Source organism: Dermacentor silvarum, chromosome 10 (genome assembly GCF_013339745.2).
Source record: "Dermacentor silvarum isolate Dsil-2018 chromosome 10, BIME_Dsil_1.4, whole genome shotgun sequence".
Taxonomy (NCBI): domain Eukaryota; kingdom Metazoa; phylum Arthropoda; class Arachnida; order Ixodida; family Ixodidae; genus Dermacentor; species Dermacentor silvarum.
The window spans coordinates 17640443-17659907 of NC_051163.1; the positions used below are offsets into that span (position 1 = coordinate 17640443).

The following is a 19465-nucleotide window of genomic DNA, read 5'->3' on the forward strand; positions in this document are numbered from 1 at the left end:
CTTTTTTACCAAAATGCTGTTTTGTACATTGAAGCCCAAAAGTAACTGGAACGCCCATGTACGTATTTCGTCCCACACTTTGGGAAATAATATCTCGAAACTGGTGTCATCCTGGAAATTCATTTCCAGTGCTTGTGTCTTGCAAACTCACCGGCTACAATTGGAAAATTGCAATATGTGTCGTAAAGTAATTAACTGAGAAGATCATTAGTCAATTGTTGTGCATTAGTTGAATATGTGTTTCGATTTCTCGTGCTACTAATGTCCGCCTCTTCGAATAACCCAGTTCAACGATAAGAATTGTGCCACCTGCCACAGGCGATTTTTAAAAAATTCCGTAAAGCCTAATTTTGAACACCCGGTATTACAAGCGGTACTCACCCACAAGCGCTTCTGTACGAACGAGGCAATGAAAGGCAGGCAAAGAACCACGAGTGTCCAGGATGCGGAACATATCGAAGGCCAGAGTCCGGCTCGCGTCGCGAGCATCCAGTAGAGGAAAGGAAACAGCAAGACGCCGAATAAGGGCACCGGCAGGGATAAGACGAACCCGCAGAGCAGGTTGCAGTCGACGGCCAGCAGCGAACTGATGTGACCAGTCGGGTAACGTGACTTTGTACCGGACGACATGGTGGTTACCTGCAGCGAGAATGAGATTCCGCTGTTACCGTACCACTGTTAACCATTACTATAGTAGCCACAGGATTTGCATACCTTCTTGAAGATCAGTCCTTGAAGCATGGAACGGGTCCTGCAGGCATACGTCTGAAGTATGTCAAGTTGGTAGCAGGAGATCAGCAATTCGCACGAAGTGGCTGCAGCAAACATGAGCACTGCCGACGTCATACCGACTTCGTCGTGACTGTTTATCAGCAACCTGCGTATTTGTGCGAATAGCGCCACGTGGTGAGCTTGTATTGTAGACAGAGACACGCAGCTTCATAATTTTAGATGCGGTGGAACTCTTCTTCGTTGAATTTTACTCTTCGCAAATCCGCTGCCAGAATCCGCTGCCGCTTTGTCAAACTGGAATGAGCGATATCTTGAAAGGTGGATTACCAGCGAAGCAGTTTAGCACACGGCAAAGAGGTGACGTACATAGAATTTTGATCAAAGGAATGAGCAAATTTTATTTCTCTTGAGCGGCGACGGCAGTCATCCCGAAGAAAGACACACGCACACACACTTTTATTTTGATCGGCGGTTTTGATCGGCAGCATACATTCGCGTGGAAGACTACCGCCACCTGGGGGGCCGGATGAAACTAGACACGCGCGACAGGACCGCCACCCGGCAGAAAGTAGACACACGTGGCGGGACTGCCACGCCGGGAGAGCGGAGGACTCTAAGCACGCAAGCGCTTGGAACGATGACAAAAAGAGGGCGGTGTGAGCTTACACTTGGCCGACGCAGGTCGCACAGTGGCGAATCATTTAGAAACCCTTATTATCGACCTGAGAGTCTACTGATCTTGAAAATGGTGCCTATTGATAACTAATCTACTGAAAATATATATCCAAGTGATGAGACGGGTAAGCTTTTGCATAAATGAGGCGATTTTGCATCAAATTCGGGAGCTGAGGTTTTGCACATGCAAATTGTCAACAGACACAAAAAATGCACGGAACCCTAGCCATAGACACTGTAAAACAGATTGGAATAGTTTTACGTTATACCGGCCTTCTACGATGGACCACATTCATGTTTTCAATCAGGTAATCGAGAAATCTTCGGAGTACAATCCACCTCTCTATATGGCTTTCATAGATTATGAAAATGAATTTGATTCAGCACAGATACCAGCAGTCATAGAGGCATTGCGTAGTCAAGAAATCCAGGAGGCATACGTGAATATCTTGGCAAATATCGACAAAGATTCCACACCGCGACCTTGGTTCTCCATAAGAAAGGTAGAAAGTCACCTCCGACCATCGCTCCTTAAAATGCTTTCCTGTCAACTAAAGTTTATATTTATATATATATATATATATATATATATATATATATATATACCTATCACGAAAGGCGTCAGGCAAGGAGACACAATCTCTCCAATGCCATTCATTGCACGCTTAGAGGAAATATTCAAGCTCTTGGACTGGGAAGGCTTAGGAGTGAGGATCAACGGCGAATATCTTAACCTTTGGTTTGCAGATGACAGTGTCATATTCAGAAACAATGGGGACGAATTACAACAACTAATTGAGGACATTAACCGAGAAAGTGCAAGAGTGGGGTTGAAGATTATTAGGCAGAAGACAAAGACAATGTTCAATAGCCTGGCAAGGGAACAAGAATTCAGGATCGCCAGTCAGCCTCTAGAGTCTGTACAGGAGTACGCTTATCTAAGTCAATTACTCACAGATGACGATGATCACGAGAAGGAAATTTATAAAAGAATAAAATTGGATTGGTGGGCATACGGCAGGCATTGCCGAGTCCTGACTAGGAGCTTACCACTGTCGTTGAAAAGAAAAGTGTGCAATCATTGCATTCTACCGGTGCTAACATATGGGGCAGAAACTTGGAGGTTAACAAAGAAGCTCGAGAACAAGTTAAGGACCGCACAAAGAGCGATGGAACGAAAAATGTTAGGCCTAACGTTAAGAGACAGGAAGAGAGCGGGGTGCATCGGAGAGCAAACGGGGATAGCCGATATTCTAATTGACATTACGAGAAAAAAATAGAGCTGTTCAGGCCATGTAATGCGTAGGATGGATAACCGGTGGAACATTCGAGTTACAGAAGGGATACCAAGAGAAGGGAAGCGCAGTCACGGACGGCAGAAAACTAGGTGTGGTGATGAAGTTAGGAAATTTGCAGGTACGAGTTGGAATCAGCAAGACAAGGGTAATGGGAGATCGCAGGGAGAGGCCTTCGTCTTGGAGTGGACATAAATGCTGATGCTGATACCAGCCTTAAACGACAAGCGTCTCAAAGAGCTAGGTTGCACGAGCGAAGTAGTGGTAAGGTTGTTTTTGTCTGGTGTAATGCATGCGCCAGTGGCTTAAGTGATAGCGTATGAGGCTGGAGACGTTGGCTCAGATTTCAACACTGAACACCTTGTTTTCTTGAGCGACAGCTTTGGTTAAACGCGTTCTGAGCTCTCCGTGACGCATACATCAGACATGCTAATACACAAACGTATTACGCAAACTCTCCGTTCTGCCTACCAAGCGGGAATCGAAGACGAAATCCCGGGTACATGAGCAAGGAAAGCTTCGCTTTCAAAGGCACACACCGGGCGCTCGTCTTCTTACCTCCCTGTACGTCCTTGTCTTTCTTTCTGTGCTATGAACCTGTGGCGGCATCAGTGCAACAAACAAATCCTATCCCTAATTACTGAATGAATGAATGAATGAATGAATGAATCAATCAATCAATCAATCAATCAATCATTAAGTCAGGCCGAGCGCCAACGCAGGGCAAGAGTGACTCACTCGAGTGCTGGTATCCTCGAGTATATGCAGCCGTAGTACGTCGCTGTGACGAGGAAAATTCGCAGCGCGTCCATCCACAGCACCTTGGCCAACACGATCACAAATGTTGACCGGTGCCCGGGAAGTATTCGCCTACGTAGGTACAAAGGGAACATCAAAGCTTTGCACTTTACGGACAAGCGTGACGCAGGAGCGTATTAGGCGTAATTTTGGCAACAGCGCAGGGCAACGCGGACAAAAGGAAGAAATACACCACAACACGGCGCTGACTCATAAATGATATTCTATATACAGGAAGTTCACACACATATACAGGAACCGAAGTCCAAGATTCCCAGACATGCCCAGGACACATGGTACACTTCGATGATGAAATTATCAGGACTGATACAAATAGCGAAATTCTTCCTCGTGAAGAACGACCGATGGTTCGCTTATACGTGTGCCCCCAATAATCTTTATGTTATATGCTGCTGCTATTTCTCTAGCCACCTGACTTGCGTGTTTGAATAGAAGATTCATTAAAGATAGGAAAACAGCCGCATGATTTGCAATGCACAGGAAGATGTAGCGGCCTATTAAGTAGAGGCTATTAAGTATACGTACGTACGTGGTGTTTGTATAATAGGGAGTTTTAGATTTTGCACACGCAAACGGCTTTCCGCACTCGGTGCCGCCCCGTGCTTGCGCTCTTTCACTTCCCTTTTGCATTCTTTCCCGGCGGTTTGCGTCCCCAAACGGCAGGTGTGCAAAATCTGAAACTTCATATTTTCTTGAGCAACAGTAAACGCACCCCTGCGAACGCGTTACAATTTAGTAACGGACCTCTGCTAACTATGTCGAACTGCATCACTGCGCCACCTAGTGCTTCCCCGCTTGAGCTTATCTGGTATCGAGGCCTCTGCAATGCGATGTGCGTCCTATGTTACTTTACTCGCCGGCATGGCTGTTCGCTCTGCTCGACGCGGCAGGCTATTCTTTATCGACTTCTGCGTGAGCCGCCGGTGTCTGTCACATTCAGCTCAGTAAAATTACGGTAGTGAGATCTCGCAATAGAGGTATATATGTTCGTAATCGCTCCTGAGTAAAATAAACCTACATTAAGGTGAGGGGAAACCGCAACACCAGTGGTACGGCAGGCCAAAACCAACCAAAAATCAAAAAGAAGATATGGGTTAGAACACCCAAAGCAATTTTGGTGTAAACGCCAAATGAAAAAAAAAAAATATAAGGAAGAAATGTGTGCAGGCAATATTATATGACATGGGGAAATTGATCAAGACTCGTTTGAGAGCACTGAAATCGGGGCGTGGGAGCGGGCTTGTCGGGTGCTCTTCTTTATGTTTGGCGGGCTTTCTTTAGGGAGCAGAAAAAAAGTCATTACGTAACAAGTAGGAAGTTCGAAGCTGCTAAATTGATGTTTCGCAGAATGCTCCACAGCTTCCTTATTGAAAGCTTTGTCCCAATGCTACCATTTGAGACGCTGGTTAATGAATATTGACTATTACTGCAATTAAGCAGAACACACAAAAAATAGCGTGGCCTTGCTTTATAGATTAGCCAACAACGTTCGTTTCATTGCGTCCTCCTAGAGTGCTACGGCTTATTTTTAAACCTTCGCAAGATTACGCTGGGGCACCGCGCATATATATATATATATATATATATATATATATATATATATATATATATATATATAGGGTGTCCAGCTAACGTAAGCCAAACTGTTAATAGAAAAAAATTATTTGAAAAACACGGTGCAAGATATCATTTTACGATCTACATTTTTCGGTCGTCAGACTTCTGAAGAATAAACGCCGTAGGTCTTGTAACCGTGTCTAGCACCGCGATTTTCTCACATATAAATATGAGAAAATGAGCTTGGCTAACGTTAGATGAGACACACGGCATATCAGTGTTCGAGATAGCGCCTACCATTGCATTTGGTCCCTATGTCACGAAACTGCAGCTTGAAAAAAGAAAAAAAGAACGAAAACGAAAAGCTATTTTCATCGATCACAGAACTTTTCAATATAAGGTGTCTTCATATCTTCTCATTACAAGATAAGCCCGCTTCTAAAAGCATATATTCCAGCAAGATCAAGCACGGCCACTGTTAAGAACAAACGGGGGGAAGCGCGCAGCGGACCTTACTTTGCTGCAAGTTTGGCAGTGAGTATTTGGACGAGATTCTTGCAGCGCAGTCCCCTTCGTAGAACAGGTAGGCGCGCCGATGCGGAAGCGCCTGTCGAGCGCGCGTCTTTGAAGAGCCTGCGTTTCGATGAGAATGTGGCATTAGAAACGAGATGATGAAATATACCGTGCCCTAGTAATGCGCTTTAAGGGGGCGCTGCAACACATTTTGAACGCGGTAAGAAAACAGTCGCGATCACTAGACAATGCTGGCATGAACATGCGAACCAAACAAACCGCAGCACACAGAATAATCTCACCTAAAAAAATCGCTTGCCTTCTCCAGCGGCTTTAGAGGCTCGCTCTATTTCGCTGCGGTTTAAGACGTCAGAGACGGCGCGTCAGCCTATAGACGCCAGCCATTGGGTGATTTTTTTCATTACGATTGTTTACTATATCGCGCTCGCATGCAGACACCTCAGACATTTCAGGGCTTTTAACCAAATGGACAATGACGGTTGCTATTAACGCGTCTCGCCCGTCCTATCACCGTTCCTTTGTCGCTATCGGATACCTTTCTAAAACTTACACCACAAGTCAGTCAAAGCACACTTTAAATTTTTGCACTGGAGTGGCTTATTAGAGAGACTATAAATCTCACCGACGTTCCCAACCTCCTCTATAGTTTTTCTTATTTTATTGTTGTGGTTGCTTATATATCTGCACTAGTCTTTCCGTCCATCATTTCCCCTCACCCTTCCCCCAGTGCATGGTAGGAAAAAAACAGAATCTTCTCGGTTTAACCTACCGGCCTTTTGCACTCCGTTTATCTCTCGCTTTTATTAAAGTTTACCAAAATAAGTGCAGCACAATAAGGAGACAAAGTAAAAAAAGAGCAATAATCAGGGTGGTGTTATTGGCGTCTCTTCAGTTGGACGGAGACATTGTCTTGAGAGGAAAAGCTGGTGACTCTCTTTTTTGTAACGTTACATCAATCAAATTAATATGCAAAAACAAGCATTTACATGTAGATCATATATGTATGGACAATGTGTAAAGGTAATTCCGTACATCTTCGAGAAAGATCCGATGTCTATTTATTGAATTTCTAAATAAAATTTATAATGCGTGAGAGAACTCGTTTGAAGGCGCCTGAACTAGATGGCGCCACCATGCCACCTCGGAATCGCGTTGAATGCGCGTCTCGTTTGAATAGGATCTCGTCTTCTACGTCTGCACGCCTGCTCAACGTAGCAACATGGCGGAGCCCTTGATGTCACCGTACTCTAGTTACCGGTTTCAATGCATTGGAGCTATGGGGAGCTTTGCCTCTCGAGTTGGTTATACTAACTGTGTACAAAAATATGCAGCACGGAAATGTGACGCCACCTCGCTGGGATGCCAGGAAATTTGCGTGAGGATGTTGCGTGACGTACGTACAGCACACCGATTTTGCCGTGGAGGCCGGCATAAAACCCTTTCGTGTTATAATGACCCACTCGCACTTACGGGCAGAGTACCGTACAGGCTTGTCGACCAAGTAGCGACATTGTATCCTCATCGAACGATTCCTGAAAGAAACAAGAGGCAAGAATATTTAGTACGGTCATCGGCGACTAAATGGCGCTAATAAATTGAAGTAACCGAGTTGAGTATGGGTCATCGATATATTAGGGCGAAACATCGTTTTTTTTTTTTTTTCAGAATGAGAGCAGAAGGCGAACTCTCAAGTAAAATTTGTGGCATTATGTTTTGAACAAGCGCATTAAACATGAAAATTTATTTTAATCAACTTTCGAACGTCATAGTCTCGGTATGAACGACCACGTGCTCTATATCAGGCAGTGACCAATTGTAGGCTGACACCAGGGGACCATAACTCTGTATGTAGGGTGTCCCAGCTAACTTTAGCCAACTTGTTCAACGAAAAAGAGATTAAAATGTTACCGTGACGTTTCACTTCGTGAACTCTGGTTACGCGCAAGCGTATGGAGGCCGCGAACATGCACATCGAACACCGCGGCGTCGAACCACAAACGGGAAGGGCGCAAGCGCGCGGTCCTGACATTGATCTCGACGTTGCGACGCCTGGTAGTGTAACAGATGCGCGCGCAAATTTTACGCGTTTTTCTTTCGCGGAAACTATATCATCCCTCAACACACTCACCAGGTGACATTTGGGATTTTTGATGACCAAGTCTTGAATTTCGGATAGCACGAAGTTTCCCAGAACGGTAGCCAGCACGATGAAGCTCACAATGAATGACCTCTTTTCGAGCTGATTTGCAGACAGCGTTATATCCTTAAGAAAAATAAAGAAGTGATAGTTACATTTCGCAACGAAAGGCCCCTTACTTACGGCAAGCGCAATGACGATGGCCTGTACAAAAATAGTCACGCACTAACATCTAAAAAGAAACGATACAAAAAAGAGAACTCGCCGGTTGTCATGAACTCGATGGCGTTTCTATTTACCGATCTCCTGCTGAATTTAATTTGCCTTGTTTCTTAACTGTCAAGTGTGGCTCCAACTGTCGAGCAAAGGGATAGAAGTGTTTAAGAGAGTAACTTCTTTTCGCAAATATTACCTAAGTGATTCGGAAGTTGCGAACTTTCTCGCATACTTGTGTGCACAATGGCGAGTCAGAATAAGCAGGCAAATTGTGTTGACGCAGTTTGCGTTCCTTTATTGAAGTGAATTGGGAAATCTCGTGAATACAAACCGATTTGCCTACTACAGAGGTGTCCTTTTGGCCATATTAACTAGACCTGCACTGTCTATAAAAAATCCTTATTAACTTTGTTACCTTGGGTCTATTGTGCGCGGGTGGATTTCCTAATGGGCGTGTTTAATGTATGCCTGTAGACACGTGTGAACGAAAATTCCAATGTCACATACGGCCGAAAGTCCACATTCTGTCTGCCCACAATGTAAACACTACACAGAAAAAATACATATGTGTACTGTCTACAGACTGCCTCAATAAATTATTTTGACGGTTGAGATTGCTAGCTACGTTGGCGCCGCAACTCTACGATTATTCGGTGGAATCTACAATCCCTTTCTGAATACTAAGAAATCGGAATCCGCTGCAACTGTATCCAAAAGGGCTGTATTGTATCGAGAAAGCACTGCGACTGACTCACTAAAACGGAGGTAGCTCTGTAGAATAAACGAAGAACTTCGACCTTGTATCGCAAATAACCGAGGGTTGTTTATACGTGAACATTTCGAGGGTACTAGCTTTCCGCCATGCCGCAACAAGTATCGAACATTTATTTATTTATTTATTTATTTATTTATTTATTTATTTATTTATTTATTTATTTATTTATTTATTTATTTATTTATTATTATTTATTTATTTATTTATTTATTATTTATTTATTTATTATTTATTTATTTATTTATTTATTTATTTATTTATTTATTTATTTATTTATTATTATTAGTTATTTACCCTCGAGGCCCTGTGCTGTTAGAGAGGGGAGTGGGTAAAATGTTAATAAGCGCAATACAGCGGCAGCAACACAGGAAACAATACAACATAATTGATAACCATAACAGGAATCATGCAACAGTTAGGTAGTTATTGACAAAGCAGGTTCGTAGCAGCACTTCCAAAAGCATTAGTATGTCTAATGGAGGGATTTCCCTTCGAACTTTGCAGTTACTCTGTGCCGTACCTGCAGTTGCGTTGTGGCCGCGCATAGGCGAAAAGCGTCCAGCACGCAGGCCGTCGACAACAGGCCCAAAATGGCAGCTGCAAATCCCGACGGTGGAAGGCACCGTCGCCATCGACGCCACAGCATCAACGTCAGGAGTGCCTGCGCGGCGTACCATAATCAGATCGTGGTTTTGGTACGTTAAATCCCATAATTTCATTTTAACAGAGCAGGCGGAACGCAAGCGAAACATACGCAAAAAGCCCCCGAGAAAGTGTCGAAACAGAGATTGTGTGGGTGAGTGCCGGCCAGTCCCCCATTGAATGACAGTTCGCGCTTCTTTCAAGTCGGTAGAAACGTTGTGCACATCTCGTGCAAGAATGTGGCATTGGAGGGCAATATATGATCAGCTCACTGCAGTCAGCGCGTTTCCTTAAAAGGAAATCGGGCCAAATTGTTCATAGCTGAACGCCGACTCGTACATTTCAGTGCGTGCCGTCGACCGGCTATCCACACTAACGCGGTGACGGTGCTGCCACCTATAGTTCGATCTCGAGAAAAATAGGACTATCGACGCGCTTCATAGAAGTGCCCGTACACGGCGAGTGTTTTAGTTATGCACAGCTCGAGGGACCGCTCAACTCTTACATCCGCTTGTTGCAACACAGCAGTGGGTGTTACGGTTGACGATTACGTCGTGGTTGACGACGACGTGAATCGCTTGGAGCTAACGACCATAGACGAAACATTACAAATATTGTGCACCACTCCGAAGCCTCGCGAGACGGTACCGCAGAGCGTGCCGACAGGCGCAAGACCAGCCGGCGCACTCTGCCGACCCCAAGCAAAAAAGCACGAGGTTACTCCTTTTCGCGCCCGAGTAACCCCGCCATTAGGTGGCGTTAAGCAGCGAAATACTCCCGCCATCTCTCGCATTATTCTGCAACCACACGGTCTGCCGGCGGCGCCCAGCTACGCAGAGAAGCCGGATTTCAGGGGATGCGAGGACCGTGCGGGGAAAACAACATAAGGGGGTGCAAGAGAGTCGAGCGTCCCCATACACGTCATCGACAGCAGTTTGCGTGTGAATTGAATGACGCCTTTCCGGATCAGAAGGAAAGGAGAGCGTTGCGTCAACTATCCGTCCACTGCCCTAATTAACAATTAGTTGATGTATACCTCGCTAGCGCATGTAGAAATGTATTGTGTTTAAGTACGCTTGTCCCTAATCGAGGTATGGAAATCTACAGATCCCACTTTGCGGGTAATCAGTGACAAGTGAGCCTTCTTTTGACGTTCACTGTAATGATTTACTTCACATTTCCTTGTTCCTCACTTCTAGGTACCTCAACGCTCCTCATCAATGCACGCTCTGCTTCAATTTTCTTCCCTTAACTTCGTTCTCCCCACTCGGCCGCTTTGTTGTGCTCTTCTTTCCTTTTCTATAGCTGACTTCTTTAATCTTCCGTTGCCGATTTCTTCACGTCTTACCTCTTGTCCGGCTTTTCCACGCGGAAATCTACGCAGGGGCACGTACCCATGCATGGATATGTGCCCCTGCGTGCTATACCAGGGGTACATCACTGGGTATACGTGCCTGAAAAGCGCCACTGGTCCCTATTCTCTGCTCGGTAAGGCGGCAGCAGCCAGCAACAGCAACGAAAGAGGGCGCGGGGGTAGGCAAAGAACGCTTCGCTTTAGCAATGATAACAGTAACAATATTTATTTCCCATCACTTGTACATGATGGTGGAAGCAGGCAGTGAAAAGCCGCCGAACAAACTGGCAGGTTGAGAAACTTCTAAAAGTGATTTAAAAGTTTGTGACATACCTCCATTTTATGACGTTTTCCTCAACAAATAAGCGGGGCGATCATTTTTAAATTTTACGGATTTTTGTAAAAATCACCTCTGGCACATATCATAGTTCCTGTCCTTGAGCTGGATTACTCGAAGAGGCGGATATTACCAACACGGGAAAATGAAACACGTACTGGACTATTTAACCGAAATTTCCTAATTAACTTCTTAATTATTTATTTGCTACACATATTGCAATTTCCGAATTGTAGCCGGTGAGGTTGCAAGACGTGTGCACTTGAAGTTAATTTCCAGGAGCCACACCAGTTTCGAGATATTTCCCAAAATGCGGGACGAAATACATGGGCGTTCCAGTTATTTTGGTGCTTCAAGGCATAAAAGATCGTTTTGTTAAAAACGTAAGTAGAACAACAGGGCATTTTTAAGGCAAGTTTGGGGGCACATATCTTCAAGCAGGTGTCGTTCTGGAAAAGCATTCCGAGTTCACTCACCTTGCGAGTTCACCCGGCTACAATTCGTAAATTGTGATATGTAGCATAAAGTAATTAATTCATCATCATCATCAGTTTATTTTTGATCTCCACTGCAGGACGAAGGACTCTCACTGCGATCTCCAGATACCCCATGTCTTAAGCTAGCCGATACCAACCTACGCCTGAAAATTTCCTAATTTCATCACCCCACCTAAATTTCTGCCGTCCTCGACTGCGCTTCCGTTTCCTTGGCCCCCATTCTGTAAATATAATTGTCCACCGGTTGTCTTACCTACGCATTACATAACCTGCCCAAAAGTAAGTAATTAAGAAGTTAATAAGCCTTTTTTTTATTAGTTGAATATGTGTTTCCTTTTCGCTTGCAAATAATGTCCGCCTTTCTGAACAATCCAGCTCGAGGACTAGAATTATGTTATCTGCAACAGGTATTTTTTTTACAAATCCTGTAGAATTTAGAAATGATCACTTCGTGTGTTCCAGTTTTGTGAATAAAACACTGCGGCGACTTTGCACTTGTCCTGTGCCCTTCCTTTGCACTGTCTCACTTTGTCTTTCTTATCTTCTTTTTTTTTTCGTGAAGCGCTGCACAAATCACAAGGTGAACGCCGAAGCAGCCGCGCCGCGATTAAAGCTTCTAGCTCTTTAACAGCGTTCGCTGGCCCCATTTTCAATTAATGCCTTCGTATGTAGGTTTCATTGCACGATGCACTGCAAACGTTTACAGCACAAGCGACGGGGAAAGCAGGTGTTGACTCATGCCACTTTTGGTGAAATGCCAGTTCATCGTATACGACATATCTCAAGAGTTAATTAGTTGAGCTAATTAACTCTTGAGCTGAGCTAACCACGTTATACTGCCACGCAATAGTGTTTATTCTACGCATATGAATCCATTCTCCACCGGCAGCTCCAAGTTGTCAGTGCCAGAGCGATCGGCGGGCAAAAAAAAAAGTTATGTTTTGTTTGGCATAATAAAGCCATCTTTAATGCGTACACGTTCACTTTTACGTGGTGAGTTTTCGCGGTTTTGTGAAGTCGCATAACAGATAGACGAAGTGGGCGCAGCCTGAGAACTTTTGACCAATAGCGGAGGGCTAACAGCGAAAGAGGCCTAGAATATGAAATAATTATTTTTATTTTGTTTCGTCTAATCGTGTATAACCAGTGCGTACATGTCGCGTGACGGACAGGCAAAGTGGGGGTTGCCCTAAAAATGGTTGACGATTATAGTGGAGGGCTGACTGGAGAAATGGAATAGAAACAGTTTGGAATAGCTTTACTATATAGCGCCCCTGCGCAATATTACATCATTAGACGTGTTATGATATCCACTGCGCTGGGGACAATTTAACTATAGCGATGAAATTTTTCGGAGTATCCTACTTCGACAATTATTAGTGCAAGTGGGCAAAAAAATCCTTTGACGAAATCTATGCCTATGTTGAGAACACCATAGTCCAATATAACCCGGGACAAAACACAATATACACACCGGAGGTGCGAACAAATTACGGAAGACAAGACCCATAACTTCAGTTTGTAAAAGTTCTAAATAGAATCAATAATTTGCTAGAATTTGACTGCAGTATAGAGCCATCTCTATTAAGCAAGTGAAATAAATTTCATTTAGAGACAGTATAAGCTGTGACTGATTAAGTCGTATTTATGTTATGTTCTCTTTGCCTTAACAGACGAAAAAGTTTTCATTTGTTGAGCTTGTTCAATGGCTTGTGAAATATGAGAGCGTATGAATGTTCTATTGTTCGTTGTTCTGTCTATTGTTCGTTTATGCGAATGAAAACTGTATTATTGAAATAATAATGCAAAATGTTCCCACATAATTTTCCGCATGTCATTGTGCTAGATATACTCGGATGATACACACATTCTAAGGGTAATTTGTTTACACATTGCGTCCTTTTTATTATGTATTGGTTACTGCTGCACACCGACTGCTGTGTGTGGATTGAGATATGTATGACGACTGGTATATACCTGTACCAAACTGTATAAGGGGCATGGTCCTCTCTCAGGGTATATATATGCCTTGAGTCCCTTCCTCCTCTCGAGCGTGTACCAAGAATCCGTAAATAAAATGAAACCATAATCATATAAAGTGACCTGCAGTAAAGCCAGGGTAAATGTGTTTTACTGGCGCAAAAGAGCAGTTCTGAACTGCCCTCTGCCCTGGCTTCCAAATGAGTGAAACTTCAGTGCCGCACTGCTGGGTACTGGCTGAATAAATGCGAGGTTAGAGTTTAACCCGCCGCGTTGGCATAGTGACTATGGCGTCCTGCTGCTCAGTATAGAGCAAGATTGACGTTTTTGCGTGATGGTACTCAGCCAAGGTAAATTGAGGGTAGCGCGAAACGACAACGACGGAGAAGAATAGGCAGGAAAAGAGAAGCTTAGTCGCAGCTAAACCTTTAGTCGAACAGACATGTATTTAAGACCAAGCAGAACCAAATGCGCAGTCGCCCTCACTGAGCGATAGCCACTTCCCACTTTGTTTGTTCGAATAAACTTTTAATTCCGAGTATGCGGTTGGCGGAGTCTATTCTTCTCCGCCCTTGCGTTTCCGCGCTATCCTCACTTTACTGTGAATCAGTACAGAGGTTGTGGGTTGGATTTCGCAAAAAAGAACGCAAAAAAAAAAAAACGACCGTGCATCGAACTTCGTGTGCATGTTAAGGTTCTCGAGGTGGTAAGAATTATTTGGGAATCTACCTCTACAATGAATTTCACGACTACTGCGCTACTTTGGATGGACCTTATAATCCACAGTCAATTAATTCATCATTAAGTAATTGTGTCAGTCAATCCCTCGGTCACATAGTCGATCCATCGGTGATTCGCGAAGGTATTCTGTCAGTAAAGTGATAAGTCAGTCAATAGTTGCGAAAATCATTCCCCAGTCGAATGATCAGAATGGGTTAGGAAGTAGTTTAGCCAACACTTATCAGCTAGTCAATCAATGAGTCAGGAAGTCAGTCAACTGATCAGTCAACCAATAGTTCAGGCAGTCATTCAGGCCAGTCAATTGATAAGTCAGTCGGCTAGTCAGGTAGTCATTAACTGAGTCAATTCATCGGTCATTCAATCAGTGAATAAGAAAGTAATTCAGTCAGTCGACTGATCAGTCAGCCAATAGGTTAGAAAGCCATTCTGTCGGTAAATTTTTCAATCAGTCACCGAATCATGTTATTCATTCTTTCAATGAGTCGAGGTTAGCAAGTTCCCAAGCTTACAATAGAGAGCGCCATCGCGAAATCCGATGTTGCTCTTCGTAGGTCGGGTACGCTCTGGTAGCCAAGCAGATCGACGCTCTCCAACATGACTGAGCCTTTGGCGATGGCCAACCCAGTGGAGACCATAAGCAGCACCTGCGCGGAGCAAGGCGTGGTAAGTTAGCTGAGCCCAGAGAACCTAAAATAGATTTAGTGGACGACTGAGGTAGCGCCAACTGGAGATAGAAAAAGAAGGCCCATACATTCCAGATCCCATGCTCTATATAACCAGAATGTACGCGACGAGCTACAACAAGGAATGCAAACACTGCAAGGCGCCCAACATCTGTAACATATTGTATGGCATGGCATAATATGGAAAAGTTACGGCATGGACAAACAGCCCATCAAGAAAACCATCGTCGGGCAATGGGAGGCCTGGCTGACCAGCCTCGACCCTGGCGGACAGAACACGGTGAACGGCCAGGGCCCACAGCCTCCAGGACTGAGAACACCGCCTGCCTAAGGCGAATACGTCGTATGCTCTTTTGACCAATAAAGTTTACTAGTACTGCTACAACAACAACAACAAATACGCTTTTGTGTGTTTGTATGTGCCTTTTCCTGTCTGTGTACAGTTCGCGCTTCTTCAGTCGTCCTTATGAAACACCTACGTGCCAAATCTGACACTCTTATGAATAAATGGCTATTTCAAATGCGTGCATATGCGCGTTTCCCCACTGCTGAAAATGTATATTGCTGCCATAATGTGCGTCTTATTTTTCGTCAGAAAAAAAAAATGTCAAGGACAGAGTGCCACTGACTGCTGTACTGCACCATTTCTGGTTAATTCCATGCAATCAACAAGCCTCCCGAGAGCGGGGTGCCGACGTTGTGACGTGGTGCGCGCCCCTCGTAGCGTGCAGGGAGGTGGATCCCTTTCTCGCGTGAATCCGTATCTATTAAGTATAAAAGCGAGCCTTATCCACGTTGCGGTTGAAGACTACTTACCAGTTGGGCGACATCGAGAAGCGTCCAGTACGGACCCTTTGGAACGGCGGGAAAGTTGTTGGGCAATGTCTGAGAACCGCCGAACAGTACCAGGATGACAAGCGTCGAGCATTTAAGTAGGAAGGACGCAACTTCGGCCGGCCAAAGCACATCAGCCATCTGCATGCAAATGTTGTAATTATTATTACTGTTATTCGATACGAAAACCTACACATACAATAGACAAAGATGGAAATAGGGAGAGAGCAGGCTGGCAACTGTCACCAAGAAGTCCTAACATCTTCCTACTCTTTAGGAAGGAGGGAAAGGAAGAAACAGAGACAGGTTGAAGGTAAAGTTGAAGGTAAAGAGAAGGTAAGTGCAACGACAGAACAAAGATGGCAGGTCGTAGAGACGAAAGAAAAGCAACGGCAAAGAGCAGAAATCGCCAGTAGTAACAGACATACGGGAATCGAAAAAAAAAAAAAACACGCAGGTCGAACTAGTCAGCACAGGAACGTGAGAAAGAAGCAATGTTCATTTCAGCAAGCGCTCCGCACTTTCTGTGAATGAGTAAATCCGGACAGGAAAACAGAACAAAAACAGGTCGCGGCGTCACATTCACCAGCATATCGTAGTTACAAGCCTAAAGTACGAGCGTTCTGTAGAGTGGAAGCATGCAACATACACTTGCAGCTGCGAAGCGACAAAAAGTGCATTCTATGCAGGTGACATCTGCTTTCCCGTGCAAAAATTCTGGATTATTGCTATTGACGCTTTTATCACCTGAAAGATTGCCTAAGCTTTCCACTACGTAAAGAAATGTCCTATTTCTTTTTGCCTGTATTAGCGAGCGCGACCTAATGTGACCCAGCACTGCTTGCTCGCCTAAGCCAGGTTCTTTCAGCTTTTATTTTTGCTTTATTTTAATACTTTTTTTTTCTTTTTTGAATTGGCAGCCCTCCACAACTTCGGTAAGCTGCCCTTTTTTCGTTGATTTCCGTTTTACGAATCCTTCCAAACGCATTCGGCACATGTATGATATCCTGTGCGGATATGTTTGCTGTTGCATTTTTTAAAGCGAACATTTATATGAATATAAATAGCGAAACAAGAAAAATCACCGCCCAAGCACTCCGTACGGCGAAGCTTTAACGTGCCTCCTCGGTGTTTATCACTCGGTTAATTCAGACGGTTCATTAAAGTATTTCTCAATTATTGGTTACGTCTTTGTGTTTCTTAATGAGGTTACGTACACACACGTTCGGCTGCGACGGAGAGAACGACGTCACTGACGGCATGCCCACAGTCCGCCGTTGTCACTTGCGTTCGATGTCTAGAGTTTTCTCGGCGGCGTGGTTAGCAGCAGTCGACCGCCATTGCAGCTTGCAATTTTTACAAATTAAATTGCTTCAAAATTAAATCTGTTCGTTAAGTAAAAAAAAATGTGGTTGATCCCTCTTATATAGGAATCGGTATAGAACACGAAAGTGAAACGTGTCTTCACAGAAGTAGTGTAATGTTTATTGCACATTGATATATAATGTCTATTGGTGTTTTGTGGCTAAAGCGCCCTTAGGCGTTGATGCACCCACGCTGACGCCTGGTGGCACGTCTCCTCCATCACGACTACCAACGTCGATGACCATGAGCAACCGTCGTGCATATGGAAGCTGCACTACGCTGCACACGCTAGCACAACGCGAAAGACGAAGCACGTAACTGACACACTAATACAACGCGCAAGACAAAGCACGTAACTGAATCGTCACCGAGTCAAATCAGCGCGTACAGCGCGTCGTAATTGCAGCCTCCGCGATCAACTTCAGAAACATTTTCAGAGCTAATTGCGGAGGCCACGCTCCGCTGTGCTGAGTACGGTGAACGCCACCTGGCGTTGGTAGTGCTTCTTGATGCCAGCGTCCCTTCGAATGCTGGCATCGAGGCGTCGTAGTGCTGAGACCACCGAAGCGTTCACTGTCGGTGCGCGTTAGTTTCATAATGCAGTACTTCTCTTTTCTGCTCGTAGGCGGCGGCACCGCCCCGAGCAAGAGAGCGGGTACACGGAGGAGTGTTAGATATATAAGGCGCGTCTGTGTAGCTCTCTGGAAATGCGTTTGTGGCGCAATGGGTTAAACGCTCGGCGATCTATCGTCGCGGACCGAGAGGTCGTGGGTTCGATTTCCAAATTTTGCATGTTTGTGGAACTTTTTCTTCTGGTTTCTTTCTTTGTATTATGTTCGTGTACATTGTAAGCTGACGTATTTCCGTGACGGAAATACGTCAGTGAAGTCTTGGTGGACCCCGGCATAAAACACTTTCGTGTTAAAAAATGAATGGTTCATACCCCCTTAATCAATCTCTCATACCTTCGTAAACGCGGCCTCCCATTACGACGACAGAAGTGAAATTCTACGCTGGAATGATGGGCGGCAACGCAGCCAGCTGTAGAAGACGACGACGACGAACGCGGGAGCAGTGGCCCGAGCGCGTGCCGAGCACGAGCATGAGCGCAACCAGAGGCATAGAGTTTCTCAATATAACACCTATAGAGGGTAATCTGGCGCCACCGTCTGTGGGAGTTTCCTAAGGGGCACTGTGCCGTCATGGGAATGACGGGATATCTGTCGGCGAGGCTTGTGTTGGCTGGTGTTGTTCGAGGCTTCGTCTAAAACGTGAATATGGCTGCACATATAACACGTCCTTAACATAAAATCGATATACTCTATATTCACCCATATTACATCTCTCAATAAAGTTTACTCACCTACAATGCAGAATCAAGCGAAGGAAAGCAAGAACAGACGACAAGTTGTTCCAAAGCGAGCGAGAATCTTGTCGTCTGCCCTCCAACTGTAGCGGCCAGCTGATACTTTTTACGTTTCATATAATTGTACATACAATAGTAAGTCCTCAAAATTAACCGAAACACGTTTTTGTGTAATAATAAAGCTAAAGCAGCTTTTTACGCGCTGTTTCAGCAGGAAATGAATCATTGTGTCAGACGGAACGGTGGCACGTCTTCGAGGTTTTCAGGCTCTCCAAGAACGATGCCAATCCGACGCTCGGGCCAATGCTGATGACGATAGTTTTCTTTGTACAGGCGACGAACAGACGCTTTTAAAGCGAAGCTTTATATGCCTCCATTGTAGAGGTTTTATTTCTTCGCATTGATCTCTAGACTTTTTACAGCGAGCAGTCTGCGCACCGGAGACCAGGAGCCCCCCCCCCATGCCCGCAGCCGTTGAACGCCGTCTTAATCGAGAACAAGCAGGCCTCAGCCGCCGCCCGCCCCTACAGCAACGCTCAGCTACAAGGCCTGGAATCGTTTAGTACTTTTTTAACGCGAAAGGCTTAAGGGCCCCGTGTCGCAGAAAATCCGGTGTCGGCGCCGTTGACGGCGTTGGTGACCGATGAGCGAAAATTACCGTGAGTGTATACAGGGTTTTTCACATAACTTTAGCAACACATTAAAAATATGGAAATGCTATACGTAGCTGGACAGAACCAAGGTAATGTTGTTTGCCGTTGCTTGGAGATACTCAGAATATTGTTTGCATTCCGCCTAATTTGGTAATTAGTCTATTTATTAAACTTCTCAATTATTATAGCTAGATGAAAAGTGTTAATGGGAAAATTGCAGCGCAACATGAAAAACTCCCGATAGAGCTTTCTGTTGCTGAATACGTGCTACAT

The 19465-nt window shown here is 44.7% G+C and overlaps 1 protein-coding gene across 1 annotated transcript in view; it reads right to left on the reverse strand.

Moving 5' to 3' along the window:
* The window catches only part of LOC119431099 (ATP-binding cassette sub-family C member 2-like), a 178854-nt gene that overhangs the window by 143543 nt on the left and 15846 nt on the right, over positions 1–19465 (reverse strand). The window contains exons 2-8 of the mRNA XM_049657787.1: positions 15791–15949; positions 14801–14935; positions 9261–9401; positions 7741–7875; positions 7083–7144; positions 5595–5711; positions 3441–3572 (exon numbers count right to left, since the gene is read on the reverse strand). Of these exons, the coding sequence (XP_049513744.1) occupies positions 3441–3572; positions 5595–5711; positions 7083–7144; positions 7741–7875; positions 9261–9401; positions 14801–14935; positions 15791–15949 (881 nt within the window). The remainder of the gene's footprint in view (positions 1–3440; positions 3573–5594; positions 5712–7082; positions 7145–7740; positions 7876–9260; positions 9402–14800; positions 14936–15790; positions 15950–19465) is intronic.